The sequence below is a fragment of the Saccostrea cucullata genome, unplaced genomic scaffold, assembly GCF_032062105.1.
Source record: "Saccostrea cucullata isolate Sc308-1 unplaced genomic scaffold, CSIRO_AGI_Scuc_v1 ctg747, whole genome shotgun sequence".
NCBI classification, from domain to species: domain Eukaryota; kingdom Metazoa; phylum Mollusca; class Bivalvia; order Ostreida; family Ostreidae; genus Saccostrea; species Saccostrea cuccullata.
Window position 1 is genome coordinate 90,524 of NW_026918451.1, and position 18,068 is coordinate 108,591.

An 18,068-nucleotide genomic window follows, 5' to 3' on the forward strand; every position below is an offset into this window, starting at 1 on the left:
CACATATTGGTCCGACCAAAATAATTCCATCATGATAAGTAGATACAACATTATTGTTCATGATAAGAGTAAAGTTGTGTATGTCATACGTTAAAGAAATCAAAAATAACGTCAAAATATCATTAGAAAGTCACTTTCCCCCCGAAATGCAAATAAAAAATATCAATATTCCTACGCTCGCTCCCTCCTCAGCCTTTTTTTTTTACGTGTTTGATAACAGAGAATAATTAGGTCATTCTTCGATTCATATCTTTTCACCAATGAATTGATAATACTATATCAACAATTGTATTAAGTACATGTTTATAGTCCGTTAATTATCATACAATTTGTTCTTAAAGAAAAAATTAATCATTCTGTGTGTGTGTATTATTAAATGACGGAATTTTCAATCCCTGGCCTGCTCGTGTGTACTCTTTGTAAACTGTAGGGTATGTGTGGCAAAACGAGAACTGCATGGGTTGGAGATTCGGGTTCGTGTTGAAGTTCAGCATACCATTATATATAGAACTTGAATAATGTAAGTAATTTCTGCGACAAATATATTAGTATATTTCAGTTATTTTCAAAACAAAAAAGGTTTTCCATGTTTTCAGTTTAGAATTTTCCGACCCGGTCCTGATTTTCCCAACCCGGCCATTTTAAACACAAGTTGTTGCAGATGCAAATGTTAGAACAAACTATATAAAGTTCAACAGGGATTGTATAATTTTTATTAATCAGAATTCGTATTTATATGATCTAATTAAGAAAAGAAAAGTTTTGTCTGACACCGTAACTTCTCGGCAAAACAAAACGTGTTTCTCCGAGCTCGCTGGATGCGTGTGACAGCTCCATTGCACGTGTGTAGACCAAGGCTACAGGTACATGTAGGCCTATGTGTACTGTTTGTTAGGAGACTGGGTGACCGTAATGCTATGGAATCACGATATTTACAACAGTTCCATAATTAGACAGTGCAGTTTTTTTTTTATTAACGTCATTATAAACACTGTTAAACATATTAAATCTAACAGTCGAATATCTTTGGATATGGGGTAACCCATATCTATTCTTGTTACCTAAAATGTCATCTTATATAAAGAATAACAAGTTTTAACATTCTTCAAAACATTTATATTTATGGTAGATCGTGGGTTTACTATCTGCCAACATACTTTGAAAAATTGTCAGCTAAATCCTCTTCTTTCGAATTTTCTTTTCTGAATTTTTTTTAGAATTCGTCGGCGTGGTTATACCGAATCGTATTTCAAATGCATTTAATGTTTTTTGAGAACTGGTGACGCTATTTCAATGAAATATATCGTAAAATGCGCTGTTCACCCCAGTACATTGTATACGCATTTCAAAAGCATTCTTGTAAAATTAAAATGAAGCAGACGAATTTTATAGGCTATAACTAAAACACAATGAAGTAAATTTAAAATCGATCTATTAAAAAAAAATAATTATGTGGTTTAGTTCAATTTCTTGCAGAAAAAACTTCAAAACTTTGCACTTTTCATACAACTGCTACGTCATTTGTTCATATGCCTGTGCGACCAGAATAAAATATTATCACAGGCACTTGTTTCGGTTATAAATTTTTAACCCATAGTATACTTATAACACGTGTTATTATTATTATATAATTGTTAAAAATTTATTACCGAAACAAGTGCCTGTGGAATTTATCAAAAATTCGCTTCTCAAAATGAAGCATGTAATTCGCAGATCAAAATTTTTATTGTTCATGTAAACATTGTCATAATTTACCCACAGCTTGACACTATTTTAATGAAACACAGGGGAAATTCAAATATTTTTTTCTCTGTTACCTCAGGCAGTTCTGAAAATTTAACAAAATGATGTACATGTATACCAGAAAGAATCATCTAATCGGATTTGAGAACATTTGCATTTATTTCAAATTATTATTATCTATAATAAAATGTGACAGATTTTAAAACTCTTGCCTCGAAACCCCCCCACCCCCACCCCCCAAACACACAACACCATCTCCAGGTCTAGGGCGAATCCTTATTGGGTGGGCGTTATAAAAACAAAGCAATATAGGACTTACATATATTCATTCTCCTAATTTTAACTTCATGTTTTTGGGAATTGAATCTCAACATATAAAAAGTTGTCACTTCAAAACAACGAGCTGGTCCTTTGCCATTTGTGTGTTGTGGCGTTTTCTAGTAGGCACCAAATTCGTTTTGCCGCACTTCTGACATTCTATATGGAGAACGGATGCCAATCCATATTTTTTTCACCAGTGCAAGAATTGAGATGTAAGGGTTCGATGAAAAAAAATCCCACACTCTTTCAATCCCTCCGCAAGCATTTTCAATTCAAGTACTCGCCGCCTACCTCCCTTTCAGAAATTTCCATCCATAATAAGTTGAATGGCATTTTTATATGCAAAGAATTCTGAGTTATTGCGTTTTACTTTGAAAAAATAGAAATGATTTTAGTAATTTCCCAAAAAAGCAAAAACCCGTGATTAATTTAATCATTGATCCATCCTTTATTTTTAATTACATGCATGTATGAATGAATATTTTTAAAAATTTGTTATTTACTCTAATATTTTGTAATTTATACAGAAAAAATGACGCACCACTCAAGAAAGAATTTATACTTATTTATTGAGGCGATTATTAGCCATGGCACAAGAAAATACAATATTGTGGGATGCCATTTTAATTTGGCAATCCCATCAAATTCAGACTTCATGTGTGTTTCAAAGTCTAACCGTCCCATTTAACTGCAGAGGGTCAGCACACATACAAACTTAATTCAAAATCAACAAACTGTTCAAAATAAAAGTCATAAATCAAACTTCAAATTAGAAATATCATGCATATTACGCCTTGTATGAAATCTCATCATACTCGTATATTATCATATATCAAATATCTCAAACTTCATAGATCAAACATCTCAAATATCAACATTTTTTAATAATTTAAACCTATACTAAACAGTACAGCTCTAAAGTATATATCACCAAGAGTAAGCTTAATTATTAGCTTAGTTTACACTACCTTTAGCATATCAACAAGGTGACAGTTGAGTACAAGTTTCACACAAATATTCAGTTATCAGTTGACTTGGTATGCGCAGACGCCACATGGCTGCAAGTTGGCACAGATTGCAGTCACCCCACAAATTGGGGAAGCAAAACAAGTCAATTTTTCCACGACCAATTCTGCCCAAGACTCTCTTCTCAGCTAGATACTTGCACACATCTTAATTCCTGCATGTGTTAGTTCTTCAGCAGACTGGCTAAAATTTTGAATTTTCCTCAATTAATAAAGGTAATATAACACACAAGGCAATAAAAACTTGCCAATATGTGTTGTATTTCATCTTATCCCTCAATGCTTAAAAAGGTTAGGTCTTGTAGAAAATTACCTACTACTTGCTTCTTAAATGTCTGAACAACCTTGCAATGCCTTTACAATGCTTGTTTAAATCGTGTTTTGAATTCTCCATCAACCAAAACAAGTTTCATAATATTTATATTGCTGGTTGTAAATTTTCAAATCAAAGATCTGGAGATTTTTAACCAAATAGGGAAAGTTTCACTCATTACAATTACCTATATCATAATTTCTTCCTGAAAATTGCTAGAAACCCTGAAAATTGCTAGAAACACCAATTCATGTCCTGCTATTTAATAAACCAAGTTTTATACTACCGAAGGCGACACATTCACTCTCTAATTAGTCAATTAAAGCAAATCTATTTGAAATTCTTAATCTTAATCATATTCTTAAGAAGCCTGTACTATTATTATTCACAACAAAAATGTGGAAGACACAATTATAAGAATGTATCTTACTACTTAGTGATGGTTACCAATGGCTGTATAATTCAGTTATAATATTAATATTATCATATTTTTAAAACGTACTGGTCTTGCTTAATGATAATCCTTAAAAAAAGATACATTAACTGATACATGTAACGAATTTATTCAAATTACCAGTTTAACTGCAATAAAGATATTTGGCGCTTTATTACTGCCAATTTGAACCAGTCCTGTTATATTTAGTCTGCAATTTTATTATTTGCATTTTGATTTATTTTTTGATTTATAGATATTTCATTATTAATGACACCAACTGGAAATATCTGTTATACATACAATGAGCCTGAATATAAATAGTGCATGTACTGCTATCGATATGGACTTGATCCTTTTAGTGTTTAAATTAAAATAAAAACCAAACTCATTAAAAATGTAAGCCCAATGCAAATCCTGAAGTCTTTGAATCAGTATTATATGAAAAAAAAAAATTTAAAAATATAAGCAGCCTGGTAGGAATTTTCATAGCCAAACATCTTTAAAATTAACCCAAATGCACATCAGAAGTTTAGCAATCTGTATAAAATTCAAAAACATATCAGCATCATGTGAGGACGCTTCCGAATAATAATTGCTACATCGTTAAGAATTTAAGGAACTTACAAACTTCTTTCTTTGGGTCTCTTCTGATGTGTAAAAACAACCAAATAGTAAAAAAACAACAACATATATTTGCTTTACAACATACATTTTGATGCATGTCCTATAAGTATTTTGGTTTTCAGAAGTAATTGTAATTTAACTTCGGTAAATTCTACCTACTCCTCAATCATCCTACCCTTGACATCTCAAATTTATCGCAACATATCTAATATCTCTAAGGAAAGTTTATTCATGATCCCAAAAGCTTTAAGACATTGAGGTTTTGCTGAATTTCATTTCTAATTTAATTATTAATCAAGATATTCATTAACGAATGATCACAAAACATTTTTGTACGGGGTGTTGTTATTTCCAACCTTTCATTTCTACTCCATGTGATCAAAAACAAAGATATCCTAATTCCAATCACAGAGAATATATGTTTATATAAAAGTATTGTGAATTTTCCTTTTCATTCAAACAATCAATATGAAATTGAAAATTATGTTGTTTAACAATAATAATGCTAGGGCTGGGTATTGGCCCAAGATTTCGTATTGCGATATATTGCGATATTTGTAACTGTATTGCGATATGTATTGCAATATTTTCAATGTAATTTAAATGGCATTTTCTTACTATATTTGCTTTAATTTACATACAGAATGTACATATCTATGATAAGTAACCAACACTGACAAAAAAATTGTTGATTTCATTAAAGTTATGCTCTGAAATGTTCCCACAAAACAACTTCTGTTGTACTGTTCGGCTTAATAACAAACTTTCATTAGTCCATTTTAATATTTAATGACAAAATTCCTTAATCTAAGCATATTGCCAATATATCGATATTACAAAATCGTATTGCAATACGATATTTTTTGTCATTGTATTGCAATATATTGAAATATCGATATTATTGCCCAGCCCTAAATAATGCCCATTCTCCCCGTTTTGACCTTTGTTTATTTCTAAGATTATTTTATTTCTAACTTATATCCCGGTGAGCTTGAGATAAAAGATACCACAGAGTTTGACGCATCTGTTTCATATTTGGATATTTTACTTTAAAACAAGAGGCCCATGGGCCACATCGCTCACCTGAGGATAGTAACAAGCAAAAATCAATTCAGTAATTGCTTAAGACGTTCAAACCCTAAGAGAGGGATGTAATTAGAACAAACCTGAATCTACACGGAGAATTTAATGCGAATTAGTTTAATTCGAATTTGTTTACTGCGCATTAAATTACTTCACATTAGCTCCGTGTGAACGCTAAGCGAAGCCAATTCGAATTAAATTTTGAAGCAAGCGTAATGGCAAAATTAGGTCAAATGCCACATGTCCGTGGTCAAATTGAAGTATTTGTGCTATTTTTGAATGAACAACTAAGGAAAATTGTGTTAATCACTAAAATATGAGTACAGACACTGTAACATTATGCCAAATGCATCTGCTCCTGCATAAGGTGACGTGACTTGCAAATGACGTCATAATAGCCTTACTGACTCCTAGCTGTAGAAGTAGAATTTTAATTCGCATTAGTTTACTTCGCATTAGCTGTCGTGTGAACGCAATTTAATTCGCATTAGTTTGATTCGCATTAGTTTACTTCGCATTAATTTACTGCGAATTAAACTCGTCGTGTGAACAGGGCATTAGATTTACACTAACTTAGGATAATTGCATTTTTTTTTTGACTGCGGCTTTTTCCCTTTAAGTTTTTACTTTTATTGTGATCCCACATAACCCCACCCCCAACTCCAGGGGTTATGATTTTAACAAATCTGCAGCTACACTACCAGAGGACGATGTAAAACTTTGATTGTCTTTTGTAGCCCCGCCCTACACCCGGGGATAATGATTCGAACAAACTCAAATCTATACTTCCTGAGAATGCTTCCATATAAATATCACCAACCATGGCTTTGCTGTTCTTTAGAAGATTTTTAAAACAAAAATTCCTATATATTCCTATGTAAAACTTTGATTGTCAATTGTGGCCCCGACCTACACCCGGGGGTCATGATTCGAACAAAATTGTATCTACACTACCCGAGAATGCTTCCATATAAATATGGGAAAAAAGATTTTTGCCTATATATTCCTATGTAAAAATTTTATCGTTCATTGTTGCCCCGCCCTACCCCGAGGATAATGATTTGAATCAAATTGAATCTACACTACCTGAGGATGTTTCCACACAAGTTTCATCTTACCTGGCCCAGTGGTTCTTGAGAAGAAGATTTTTAAAAGATGCTATTAATTTTTCACTTATTTGCTATTATCTCCCCTTGGACTTGGGTGTGGCCCTTCATTTGAACAGTTTTGAATACCCTTTACCCAAGGATACTTTGTGGCAAGTTTGGTTGAAATTGGTCCAGTGGTTCTTGAGAAGAAGTCGAAATTGTGAAAAGTTTACAGAAAGATGGACAGACAGACAGCTAACAAGACGGACGGCGGACAAAATGTGATAAAAAAGCTCACTTTTCAGGTGAGCTAAAAAGACGTCAATGGTAATCTAACAACCAAGTTCTATGATAAACGTGATAACTTTAATTTTACAATCGTTAACATCCCGCACCTATGCAGTTGCAGTAATATACCTTCATCACCTGCATAAGGAGTATATATATCTCAGTTGATTAGATGCGCAAGAGCATGCTCTACGTATGATTTTTTTTAATGAGGTAAATTATTGACAAACAAGTTGACGAAACAAAAATATCAGCAGTCTCGTTTAAAATCGTCATTTCGTAAGTTCTATGGTTGATACAATGACCTTTTTGGTACATACAATTTATTATTGAGTCAAGTGCCGACTGACGTTTTTCATACTAATTGTTTGAACACTTTATTTAATTATCCATTATTTGCACACTGAATTGACCACTGATTTTCCCGTTCTTTCCCTATCATCACAAGGAGAATACGGTGCCAGGGAGGTGTGACCAGTCGGCAGGGGATGCTCACTCCTCCATGGCACCTGATCCCACTCTGATGTTTTGGAGGTCCGTGCTTGCTCTGCTCCTATTTTGTATTGTTTTATGGACTTTTGAGTTTGAATACTGTTCGTTATTTCCATATGTTTCATTAATAGGTAGCAAATGGAATCATTGACAAGACAACTCCTAAAATAACGATACTTGCGAAAGGCACTTTCCATAGGTTTATTGCTCCCTGACCCCCACCATTACGATTCCCGCTGCTTAAAGTCATCTATGATATGTTTGATGCTTAACTGCAGTGTAAATCTATCATAACTTATGATATGCAACTGATCCCATGACCTGCCGATATGTAACAGAGCCTTTTTTTCACAACGTTGCAATTTAATGAATACAAAATACTGTACTCCAGGAAAAATTAAGGTGCATTTAAGGAGGAACAGGACCTCAAGCTGAAAAACTTCCTGTCAATGATTTTTTTTTCGTATTTTTTATATTACTAATTTAATATGTACTTAACATTTTAAAACATTTTAACATTTTAAAACGGTCCTGTCATGGGATTTCTTGACTTATTTAAAAGATATCGCCCCACAAATACCGCCCTGTTTAGAGTTTGTATGGAGTTTAGATACTTCATGTTTACGGGCCCATAACGGAGTCCATAATGCGAATTTTTACGCACAAACTATAAATATGATAGATAACACTATTTACTCAAATATTTCAGAATATTCATATGTTTAAATTATCTTAAATCAATTGTTTTATTTTTATATAGTATTTGGGTGGGATAATTTCTGCATTTTTCAAGGCAGCTTCAACGACAAAAACCTAATTTGGAAAAAATTCTGTCAATAAATATTTCTAAATTTACGATTGAATATCAGTCTTTCATCGTAATTATTTACTGCATAAATATCACAGGGTGAAGCTTACCTCAATATCGCACAGGACATCGTTGAATTAGACGTAAGCATGAGAAAAACGCTTCACGTGTGTATTTTCCGAGTGCGGGAAATCAATTGTGACGTCACACGAAAACATAAAGATTCAAAATTATCTAAATAGAGAGAATCTCTGCTACTTTACACGAAAAAATATTAATTGAAATAATTTGCTTCAGAAATTTATCACGATACATTGACTGTGACCCGTTTATTATGAAATAAAACTGATCATGACGGGTGTGTGTACTTGATCTCGCTGCACTGAGAATTCAAACAATAAGTCTATGACGTCACTGACGTCAGACTGCAGGGTAAAGAGAAACAAATGTGTGGATTGGGCAACTTCACAATATCTAAATGATGGCAAGATCTTCAAAAAATTTATTGATAATAATTTCTAAAATTAAATGTTTAAAAAACAATTTCAGAATTTAGAAAAAAATTACTCAAGAACTGTTGATTTTAACAACGTTTAACATGTATATCATCACCGATTATGACGTAATATGTCTTTTTAGTCATGTGATATGTGCCCTGTCCCCCTTAAATAATGATAACAATACTCTATTCTGATAAATATATTTATTACATTCTCCCTTTTATTTACATTCACCACAGACTCGAGATACACTATCATAATGCAAGTTTGCTCATGAACAACAAATAGACTATCCATTTTTTTTTCTCTATTTTTTTAAAATAAATAATGTAGTGCTCTGATTTTTTATTACAAACTCTTTCATAAAACAAGAATTTTAGGGTTTCTTGCTCTGATGCTTTCATAAATGCCTACTAGTTCAAAGCCATGTACTCCGTATTCAATGTCTAAAGAATTGCAATCCACTGGTCATTATAAAATAGTCGTTTTCTATTTTCAATCAAATCAAAATTCCATTTTTGAAGCTAAAAACATTAACCCTAATTAGTTGATGTTTTTGAATAAAAACAATAAAAACAAATCAGATGTCTGAAATATGTTTATTTGAGGAACCTTTTTTTTCCAGAAACTGAGGACACATTTTAAGCAAGTGAAAACACACTTTGTATAAAGCTTCGTTAAAACTCAATGGTTTAATTTTTCATCTTAAACTTTCTTAATAACTACAATTTTGTCAATGATGTTCCTCGGTAATCCTATATTCAGGAGAGAATTCTAGGTATTCTGCTTCGGTTATAGGTACAGAGCAGGTATATGTCGTCAATATTCCACCTCCGACTCTAACTAAGATAGTCTTTTCATCTACGATGTCCAAAGAAAACGTAAACTCGTCCGAAAATACTGCCTCATTCGCATCAGTGATGACTTCTCGTTGCCATCTTCCATCAAGGAAAGAGTTCAGAATTATTTGATATGATGGATGCCGTGGATTGAAATGCAGAATAATATCGCTCCCTTCTTTCATATCGCGTCTAAAATTTATGGCCATTCCGCTAAATAAAAAATTAGCATTATAAATTGACAAGGCATTGAAGAGAGAGAGAGAGAGAGAGAGAGAGAGAGAGAGAGAGAGGGGGGGGAATTTTACCCTTCCTTTCCATTTCCTCTCCTGTTATAATTCACTCTAAAGCCAATGCGTTGTCCAATCTGTACTTGATTTCCAGTCTGCTTTAGTTTGAACTGTTCAATCATTAAATGTCATTTCAAATTTAAGGTAGGGAATAAATATTTAAACAACAGGCCCATGGGCCACATCGCTCACCTGAGCACTGTGGCTAGGAAAAAGAAGAAATTGGTTTATTATTGAAAAGTTTAAATCCAAAAGTAGTCCCATGGCCAATCATGGCTTTGCTATTCTTGAGAAGATGATTTTTTAAGAATTTTCTTATATTTGTCTTTGTAAATCTTTGATTATAGCCATTGTGGCTCCGCCCTACCCCAGGGGTCATGATTTGAACAAACTTGAATCTACACTACCTGAGGATGCTTCCATATATACAGTCCCTGAAACGTTCTACTTTCCCACCTGAACGGTGAGCGAATGCTGAACGAACGGTGAACGATCGCGAACGCTGAGCGAACGATGTGTGAACGATGTGTGAACGCTGAACGCAACGTGGTGAACGATGTGTGAACGGAGAACGGTGAGTGAACGCAGAACGCGAACGGAGCGCAAACGATGAACGGTGAACGAACGGTGAACGCAAGATGAACGATGTATTTGGAATGCCTCAGATTTTTTCCTTGCATTTAAACTATTCTGTTGTATTCTAATGTTCGATGCTAAAATATAAATAAACAATAAGTAAATAAGTGAATAAATAATTAAAACAATTTTTTTCTGCACATACGTATGATGTTTTGGATCAATATTTTAATAACACGATTTTTATTGCCGCAAAACACGTGTAATTGTTACCGAACACATGTAGTATAAAAGATAAAATTAATTTACTAGTAAAATAAATCTGCTTATTCTTTTAACTAATAAAATAATGTGGACTTCAGAAGAGAAACCTACAACTTATAGAATGAATTTATTACATTGTACCACAGTTGTAAAAACTATATACTACATGTGTATATGTTTCGATGCCACGGCGATTCCGTGTAAAATAACGATTTTGTGTTTATTTACAAAGGTCTGTTGACGTATTGCATAAATACACTCGTATCTAAAATTTTAATGCAATAATATTAGATACTTATTTGTTATTTGTTATTTTTTATGATTATTTTTTTAGCAAAGTTTTACATGTAAATGTATATCTGAAGATATTTCCCGACCGTGATTATACTCGGACAAGATAATGGAAAGAGGCATTCAAATCATTTGTAATAGATTAGATTTTCAGAACAAAACAAATATGATGTCATAGTTTTTATTTAACAGGACAAATGTAAAAGCAAGAGAGACTGGAGAGAAAGAGAGAGAGAGAAAGATGTAAGCCCCCTCGATTCTCAGATATCTACTGCATCGAATAACAAGAGGCCCATGGGCCTTATAGGTCACCTGAGCATTATGCAACAACATTCCAATGATTGAATTTGATTCATGTTTTAAACCAGATGCTATGGCATTCACAATTTTGAAAGAGGCACCATTGATCATCATAATTATACACTTAGCAGTTGCTTAGTTTGGTTACTTAATACACATTGGCAGGGTAGGGGAACAAAAAATACATTTCAACTAATCAGTAATATTCAGCTATAATCAGTAGTGCCCCTACCACACATGAACCCCTGACCCTTAGGCCTAGATCCACACATTGCACAATTTTTGAAAATGCATCCTTGCTTTTCAAGAATATTTGATTAATACAAAGGAGCAGATTTCAAACCATTCTTTTTTAGTATATAAGTACAGCACCCCCCCCCCCCCCCCATGGTTCCCCTGACCCTTGGGCCTTGAAATTCACAATTCTTAAGGCCCTTCCTCATCATAACTATATAGGTAGTTCATCTGCTTAATACCTAGGAGTAGAGAAGAAAATTTTCAAAGATTTAATGTATTTTCACTATATAATCAATAGAACCCCACCCTAACACCAGAGCCCCTGACCCTGGGGCCATAAAATTCACAATTTTGGTAAAGGCACTCTTGCTCATCATAACTTTGCACTTAGTTAGTTTATTTAATACCTAGGAGCAGAGAAGAAGATTTTCAAAGAATTCATGTATTTTCACTATATAATCAATAGAGCCCCGCCTTCACACCAGAACCCCTGACCCTGGGGCCATAAAATTCACAATTTTGGTAAAGGCACTCTTGCTCATCATAACTTTGCACTTAGTTAGTTTATTTAATACCTAGGAGCAGAGAAGAAGATTTTCAAAGAATTCATGTATTTTCACTACATAATCAATAGAGCCCCGCCTTCACACCAGAACCCCTGACCCTGGGGCCATAAAATTTACAATTTTGGTAAAGGCACTCCTGCTCATCATAACTTTGCACTTAGTTAGTTTATTTAATACCTAGGAGCAAATAATAAGATTTTCAAATAATTTTTGTATTTTCACTATATAATCAATAAAGCCCCGCCTTCACACCAGAACCCCTGACCCTGGGGCCATAAAATTCACAATTTTGGTAAAGGCACTCTTGCACATCAAAAGAATGTACTTAGTAAGTTTATTTAATGCCCAGGAGCAGAGAAGAAGATTTTCAAAGACATAATGCATTTTCACTACATAATCAATAGAGCCCCGCCCTAACACCAGAACCCCTGACCCTGGGGCCATAAAATTCACAATTTTGGTAAAGGCACTCTTGCTCATCATAACTTTGCACTTAGTTAGTTTATGTAATACCTAGGAGCAGAGAAGAAGATTTTCAAAGAATTCATGTATTTTCACTATATAATCAATAGAGCCCCACCCTAACACCAGAACCCCTGACCCTGGGGCCATAAAATTTACAATTTTGGTAAAGGCACTCATGCTCATCATAACTTTGCACTTCATTAGTTTATTTAATACCTAGGAGCAGAGAAGAGGATTTTCAAAGAATTCATGTATTTTCAATACATAATCAATAGAGCCCCACCCTAACACCAGAATCCCTGACCCTGGGGCCATAAAATTCACAATTTTGGTAAAGGCACTCTTGCTCATCATAACTATGCACTAAGTTAGTTTATTTAATACCTAGGAGCAGAGAAGAAGATTTTCAAAGAATCCATGTATTTTCACTATATAATTAATAGAGCCCCGCTCTAACTCCAGAACCCCTGACCCTGGGGCCATAAAATTCACAATTTTGGTAAAGGCACTCTTGCTCATCATAACTTTGCACTAAGTTAGTTTATTTAATGCCCAGGAGCAAAGAAGAAGATTTTCAAAGAAATAATGCTTTTTCTCTATGTACTTTTTTAGCCCCGCCCTAGCACTAGAACCCCTGACCCCAGGGCCATGAATTTCACAATTTTGGTAGAGGTCTCAATGGAGATTACAATCATGCAAACAGTTTGACTGCTTGATGTCCAGGAGTAAAGAAGAAGATTTTTAAAGATTGCATTAATTTGAGTGGTTTTGGCCCCACCCCTAAGGCCCCGGGGGGGGGGCATAAAATTCACAATTTTTGTTCCCCTTCACCCATAGATGCTGTATACCAAATTTGGTTGAAATTGGTTCAGTGGTTTCAAAGAAGAAGCTGAAAATGTTCAAATGCTAACACACGACGGACGACGCACGACGAACGACGACGGACGAAAACGGATAGCAATAGGTCACCTGAGTTTACTCAGGTGACCTAAATACTCACATCATTTTTTTTCTAATATTCCAGGCAGTCAAAGTAATGTTTTTTGGTTTTTTTTTGAAGATTAAAAAATCCATTTGACAGTAAGCATCGACTTTTATTTTCCTCCATCAAGTTCACGCGGTTCACTCGAAGTGCACGTGCTTGTCGTGTCAATCAAAATAATTCGACACAATGGAGGTGTGGAAATCTCGCTTCAACGAGCATGCCGAAGTCAAAGAGTCACTTAGTACTTCCAAGAAGTTTTAACATTTTTTACATAATTTCTACATTTGATTTTTGCTTTTCTACGGAAAAAAAAAATAATGGTAATACATGTAGATACCTGGAAGGATTAAGTTTGAATTTTAAATTGAAACATAATCCCTGCCAAATTAAAATACCACTGTCGGCACATGTATGTATATAATGACTGTTTTGATGTTTGTTTTAAGAATGATTTTTTTTGTGTTACAATACACAATGAATATCAATTAATATATACTGAAAATACTAACTAAGAATTTGATTTCTGGAGAAAAGGCGCCGGGGGGGGGGATCTTAAGCATACTGAATGTCCAATATAGATTTAGTTACGGTGAAGGAAGGATTTTTCCTTTCTAATAATACACTTTATATACGTGAAGTAGAAAAAATTCTTATATATTACATTTTAAACAAATGGTCTTTTCTAAAATTTAAAATCACACTATCACTTTAATTCACTCAACAAATATTTAATTAACTGAATATCTGAGGTATTGTTCATAATTCTCAGACCTTTATGTAGTTCTAACATGTTTTCGTGCATTTTTTCTCTAAATACGTGTTAGAAATAATTTTTTGTGTATTCTTGTCTTGTAAAAGACTTGGATTATTATCCATTCATTAACGATTTGTCGTCCTTTACATTACAACAAAATGCCGCGCTTGAAGTATCTGTACATTGCCCTTATTTAAATTTAATATTTCAGCATCGTTCTACTTACATGTGGGTTCTTAATGTATTATTTTCCAGGGAAATTTTATGGATAAAGTAACAGCTAAGTTATAATAATAGAAATATAAATATCGTAGATACTTTTTGCATTGAAATAATTATTCTTCAAACACGATATCTTAGTTATTTAATTAAAAAACGTGTAAATCCTTACCATCAAAAAGATAAGTCCTTTCACTTCGGAGTTCCGAATGACAATAAAGACTGAACGATAAGTGAACGGTGAACGCAAGGTGAACGCAAAGTAAACGGAACGAAGAGCGAACGGTGAACGTTCTGTGAACGGTGAACGCGAGCGCACGGTAAACGGTGAACGCAAAACTGTGAACGGAGAGCGAACGGTGAACGCACGCTGAACGAACTCTGAACGAACGGTGAGCGAACAGAAAAATGGGAAAGTAGAACGTTTCAGAGACTGTTTATGATCAATTATGGCTTTGCTAACTTGAATCTACACTACCTGAGGATGCTTCCATATAAATATGATCATGTCAATTATGGCTTTGCTATTCTTGAGAAAAAGATTTTTAAAGAATTTTCCTATATATATTTCTTTGTAAAACTTTGATCGGCCATTTTGGCCCCGCCCTACCCTCGGGGGTCATGATTGAAACAAATTAGAATCTACACAACCTGAGAATACTTCCAGATGAATATGATCAATTATGGCTTTGCTATTCTTGAGAAGAAGATTTTTTAAAAATTTTATATATATATATATATATATATATATATATATATATATATATATATATGTATAACTTTGGTCGGCTATTGTGGCCCCGCCCTACCCCAGGGGTTATGATTTGAACAAATGTGAATCTACACTACCTGAGGATGTTTTCCCATAAGTTTCATCTTTCCTGGCACAGTGGTTCTTGAGAGGAAGATTTTTAAAATATAACACCAAATTTTCATTAATTCCCAATAATCTCCCCTTGAATGAAGGGGGTGGCTCTTCATTTGAACAAACTTGAATCCCCTTCACCCAAGGATGCTTTGTGGCAAGTTTGGTTGAAACTGGCTCAGCGGTTCTTGAGAAGAAGTCGAAAATGTGAAAAGTTTACGACAACGACAACAACGACGACAACGACAGACGACTGACAAATTTTGGTCAGAAAAGCTCAGTTGAGCCTTCGGCTCAGGTGAGCTAAAAATTTAAAACTATTGATGATTTCTGAAATTATTCAAAGATATTATTAATTTGATAAGTGACTGCAAAGAATTATTTTATTCTCTCATCAAATGATTTGATAGTACATGAACTGATCTAGCGAGACCCAATATTTAATTCAATGAACACATTGGCAACTAATCAATTTTGTTCTTATCACTTCAGCCAATCCGTTGTTGAACTCAAAATGGAGATATGGTTGTAAAGCGCAATTTAAAGTTTTGTAAACTTACTTAAAATTTTATTTCAATTAAATGTATTTCTTTTTTTTAAGTATTCGTTGATTTACAGTTGTATTAAATCTTAGAAACCTTTGAAAAAAATATTGCGAGTAGTAATTATTGCACTCTTTAGTCAATTGCTTTATAAGAATTTTCAGACGTTTGAACGTTTGATTTTGTATCTTTAAATGACAAAGATATCTGAAAAGTTTCTTGTGCACATCAATAATGAATTCAGATAATTATATATTTAAAAAGATCTTCTAAAAATGAGTTGATGTAAACATCGCAATCGTTAATATCATGTTTTACAAACCAAAAAACTACATGTAGAAGATACTCACAAATCCCATCCTTTTATCTTGTGTATCTTTTTGAAAGTTTCAATGCTCCTAAATTTAAAAAACAAATAATATAATATTTTGTGAATTGTGAATTTTTCAATGTTTTAACTCAAAACATAACATGCGTCCATAGCATAGTAATTAATCTGACGATATTTGAAAAACAATATCACCAATCCTTTGAAATGTTGCCTCTAATTGTCCTCCGCCCCCGCTTTCCGTCTGTCACAGAAACTTGAACCTTAGGCATAACATTTGAATGAGAAGGGCTCGGGCTTTTATAGTTCACATGTACATAACCTTTCCGAAAATATTATCTCTGTTTTACACTGTGACCACGACTTTGAAGTCCGGCCTACTTTAAAAAGCCTTTTTATTTCTTTAAATATATCATAATTTTTGAAAGAGTAAGGTTGGGGCTTTCGTTTTATGTATATGATCGGTTCATGATCATATAGAGAAGACAACAATTTGCAATATATACTTTGAAAATATATTCCGCTTTCAAAATGCAGGAAAAAATGGTGGACAACGAGTGTTGAGCTTGGAGGCTGAGTGTTGGGATATTGAACATTCAATGACACCAAATAAAACTGGAAACAAAAAGCAATAGTTTTCACATTGGTTATTTTTTCTCCACGTCTTTCTCCAAGTCATTTAATGATACGGCACTATTATTCTAATCAATATCATAATTCAAGTGTAGCCCAAAAGTGTTACTATTACAACTATGATAAACATAATTATCAAAAAATAAGATAATGACAAAAAAGGGTAGTTACAAAAACGTTTCTTTAGAAAAATTAATTACAACACAGTTTTTTTATTAATCAGAGTTGAGTTATGCATTTAATCAATTTATCATTTTTCTTTCTATCCATCTTCTGACGAATGATTGCTATTCTTATTAGTGAAATGCAGTTTGCCAATAAAGAATTTACTTATGAAAATTCACTTACCGAAAGCAGAATAAAATACTGTTTTGTTTTTTTTTTTATTTCACGTGAACATTCTTAAATACCCACGTTTTAGGGCTTGGCACAGAAGTACCCAATCAAATGGATCGAAGTCAATTTTTTGAACAATTGATATGAACATGTTTTTCTCTTCGTCGTTTTTGTGAAATTTAAATGTAATTCTTGGAACTCAACCATATGCATTGTAGGTTACATTTAAAGGTGGGGAATTCAAAGGCGTTCCCTACGAATGAAAAAAAACCATACTGTCCTGCTACGTAAATATACAATATGAAGACACTAAATAACCCTTTTTGTACATCATGCAAGAAAACAAACTTAATTTAATCCCTAAAGTGTATTAACAATCGAGTTAAGACTAAGTAACGTGCAATTAATTGATTGAAACGCGTATACAGAAAAGACGAAACTTTATTTGTTAATACAAAACACGTACCCATATAAAGTGATACAAAGATCACAGTATGACAATATAATTAATTATCTCTGTTCTCTTCTTTACAGTGTTATAGAAACTATCGACAAAATTGCTTCGGTGAAAGGTTTCATTCATTTTTATAGAAAAAGGTATATGTGTATCAAGCGAATTCAAAGAATTGTGGTCCTCTGCGTTCTGTTTCTTTTTTCGGTGTTTTAATGGATGGGACGTCATTATTTATGGTATATTACATTAAACATGAACGCCTCAATGCACATCTCAAATATGGAAGCCCTACCTGTTTTTAAGTCAAAAGTTATAAGGGAAGACAACATTAATGACAACAGGTCACAATTCAAGGTCATTGACTCAAAAATCATAGTATATATATCTTAGATATATATAATAA

The 18,068-nt window shown here is 33.5% G+C and overlaps 1 protein-coding gene across 1 annotated transcript; it reads right to left on the reverse strand.

Moving 5' to 3' along the window:
• Nucleotides 1-9,340: 9,340 nt before the first annotated feature.
• LOC134266344 (uncharacterized) lies at nt 9,341-16,317 on the reverse strand. Its single transcript, XM_062748594.1, has 3 exons — nt 16,265-16,317; nt 9,869-9,960; nt 9,341-9,773 (listed from the first exon to the last, which is right to left on the reverse strand). The coding sequence occupies exons 1-3, from the start codon at nt 16,271-16,273 to the stop codon at nt 9,455-9,457; spliced, it is 420 nt and encodes a 139-aa protein (XP_062604578.1). The 5' UTR covers nt 16,274-16,317; the 3' UTR covers nt 9,341-9,454.
• Between the last annotated feature and the right edge of the window lie 1,751 nt (nt 16,318-18,068).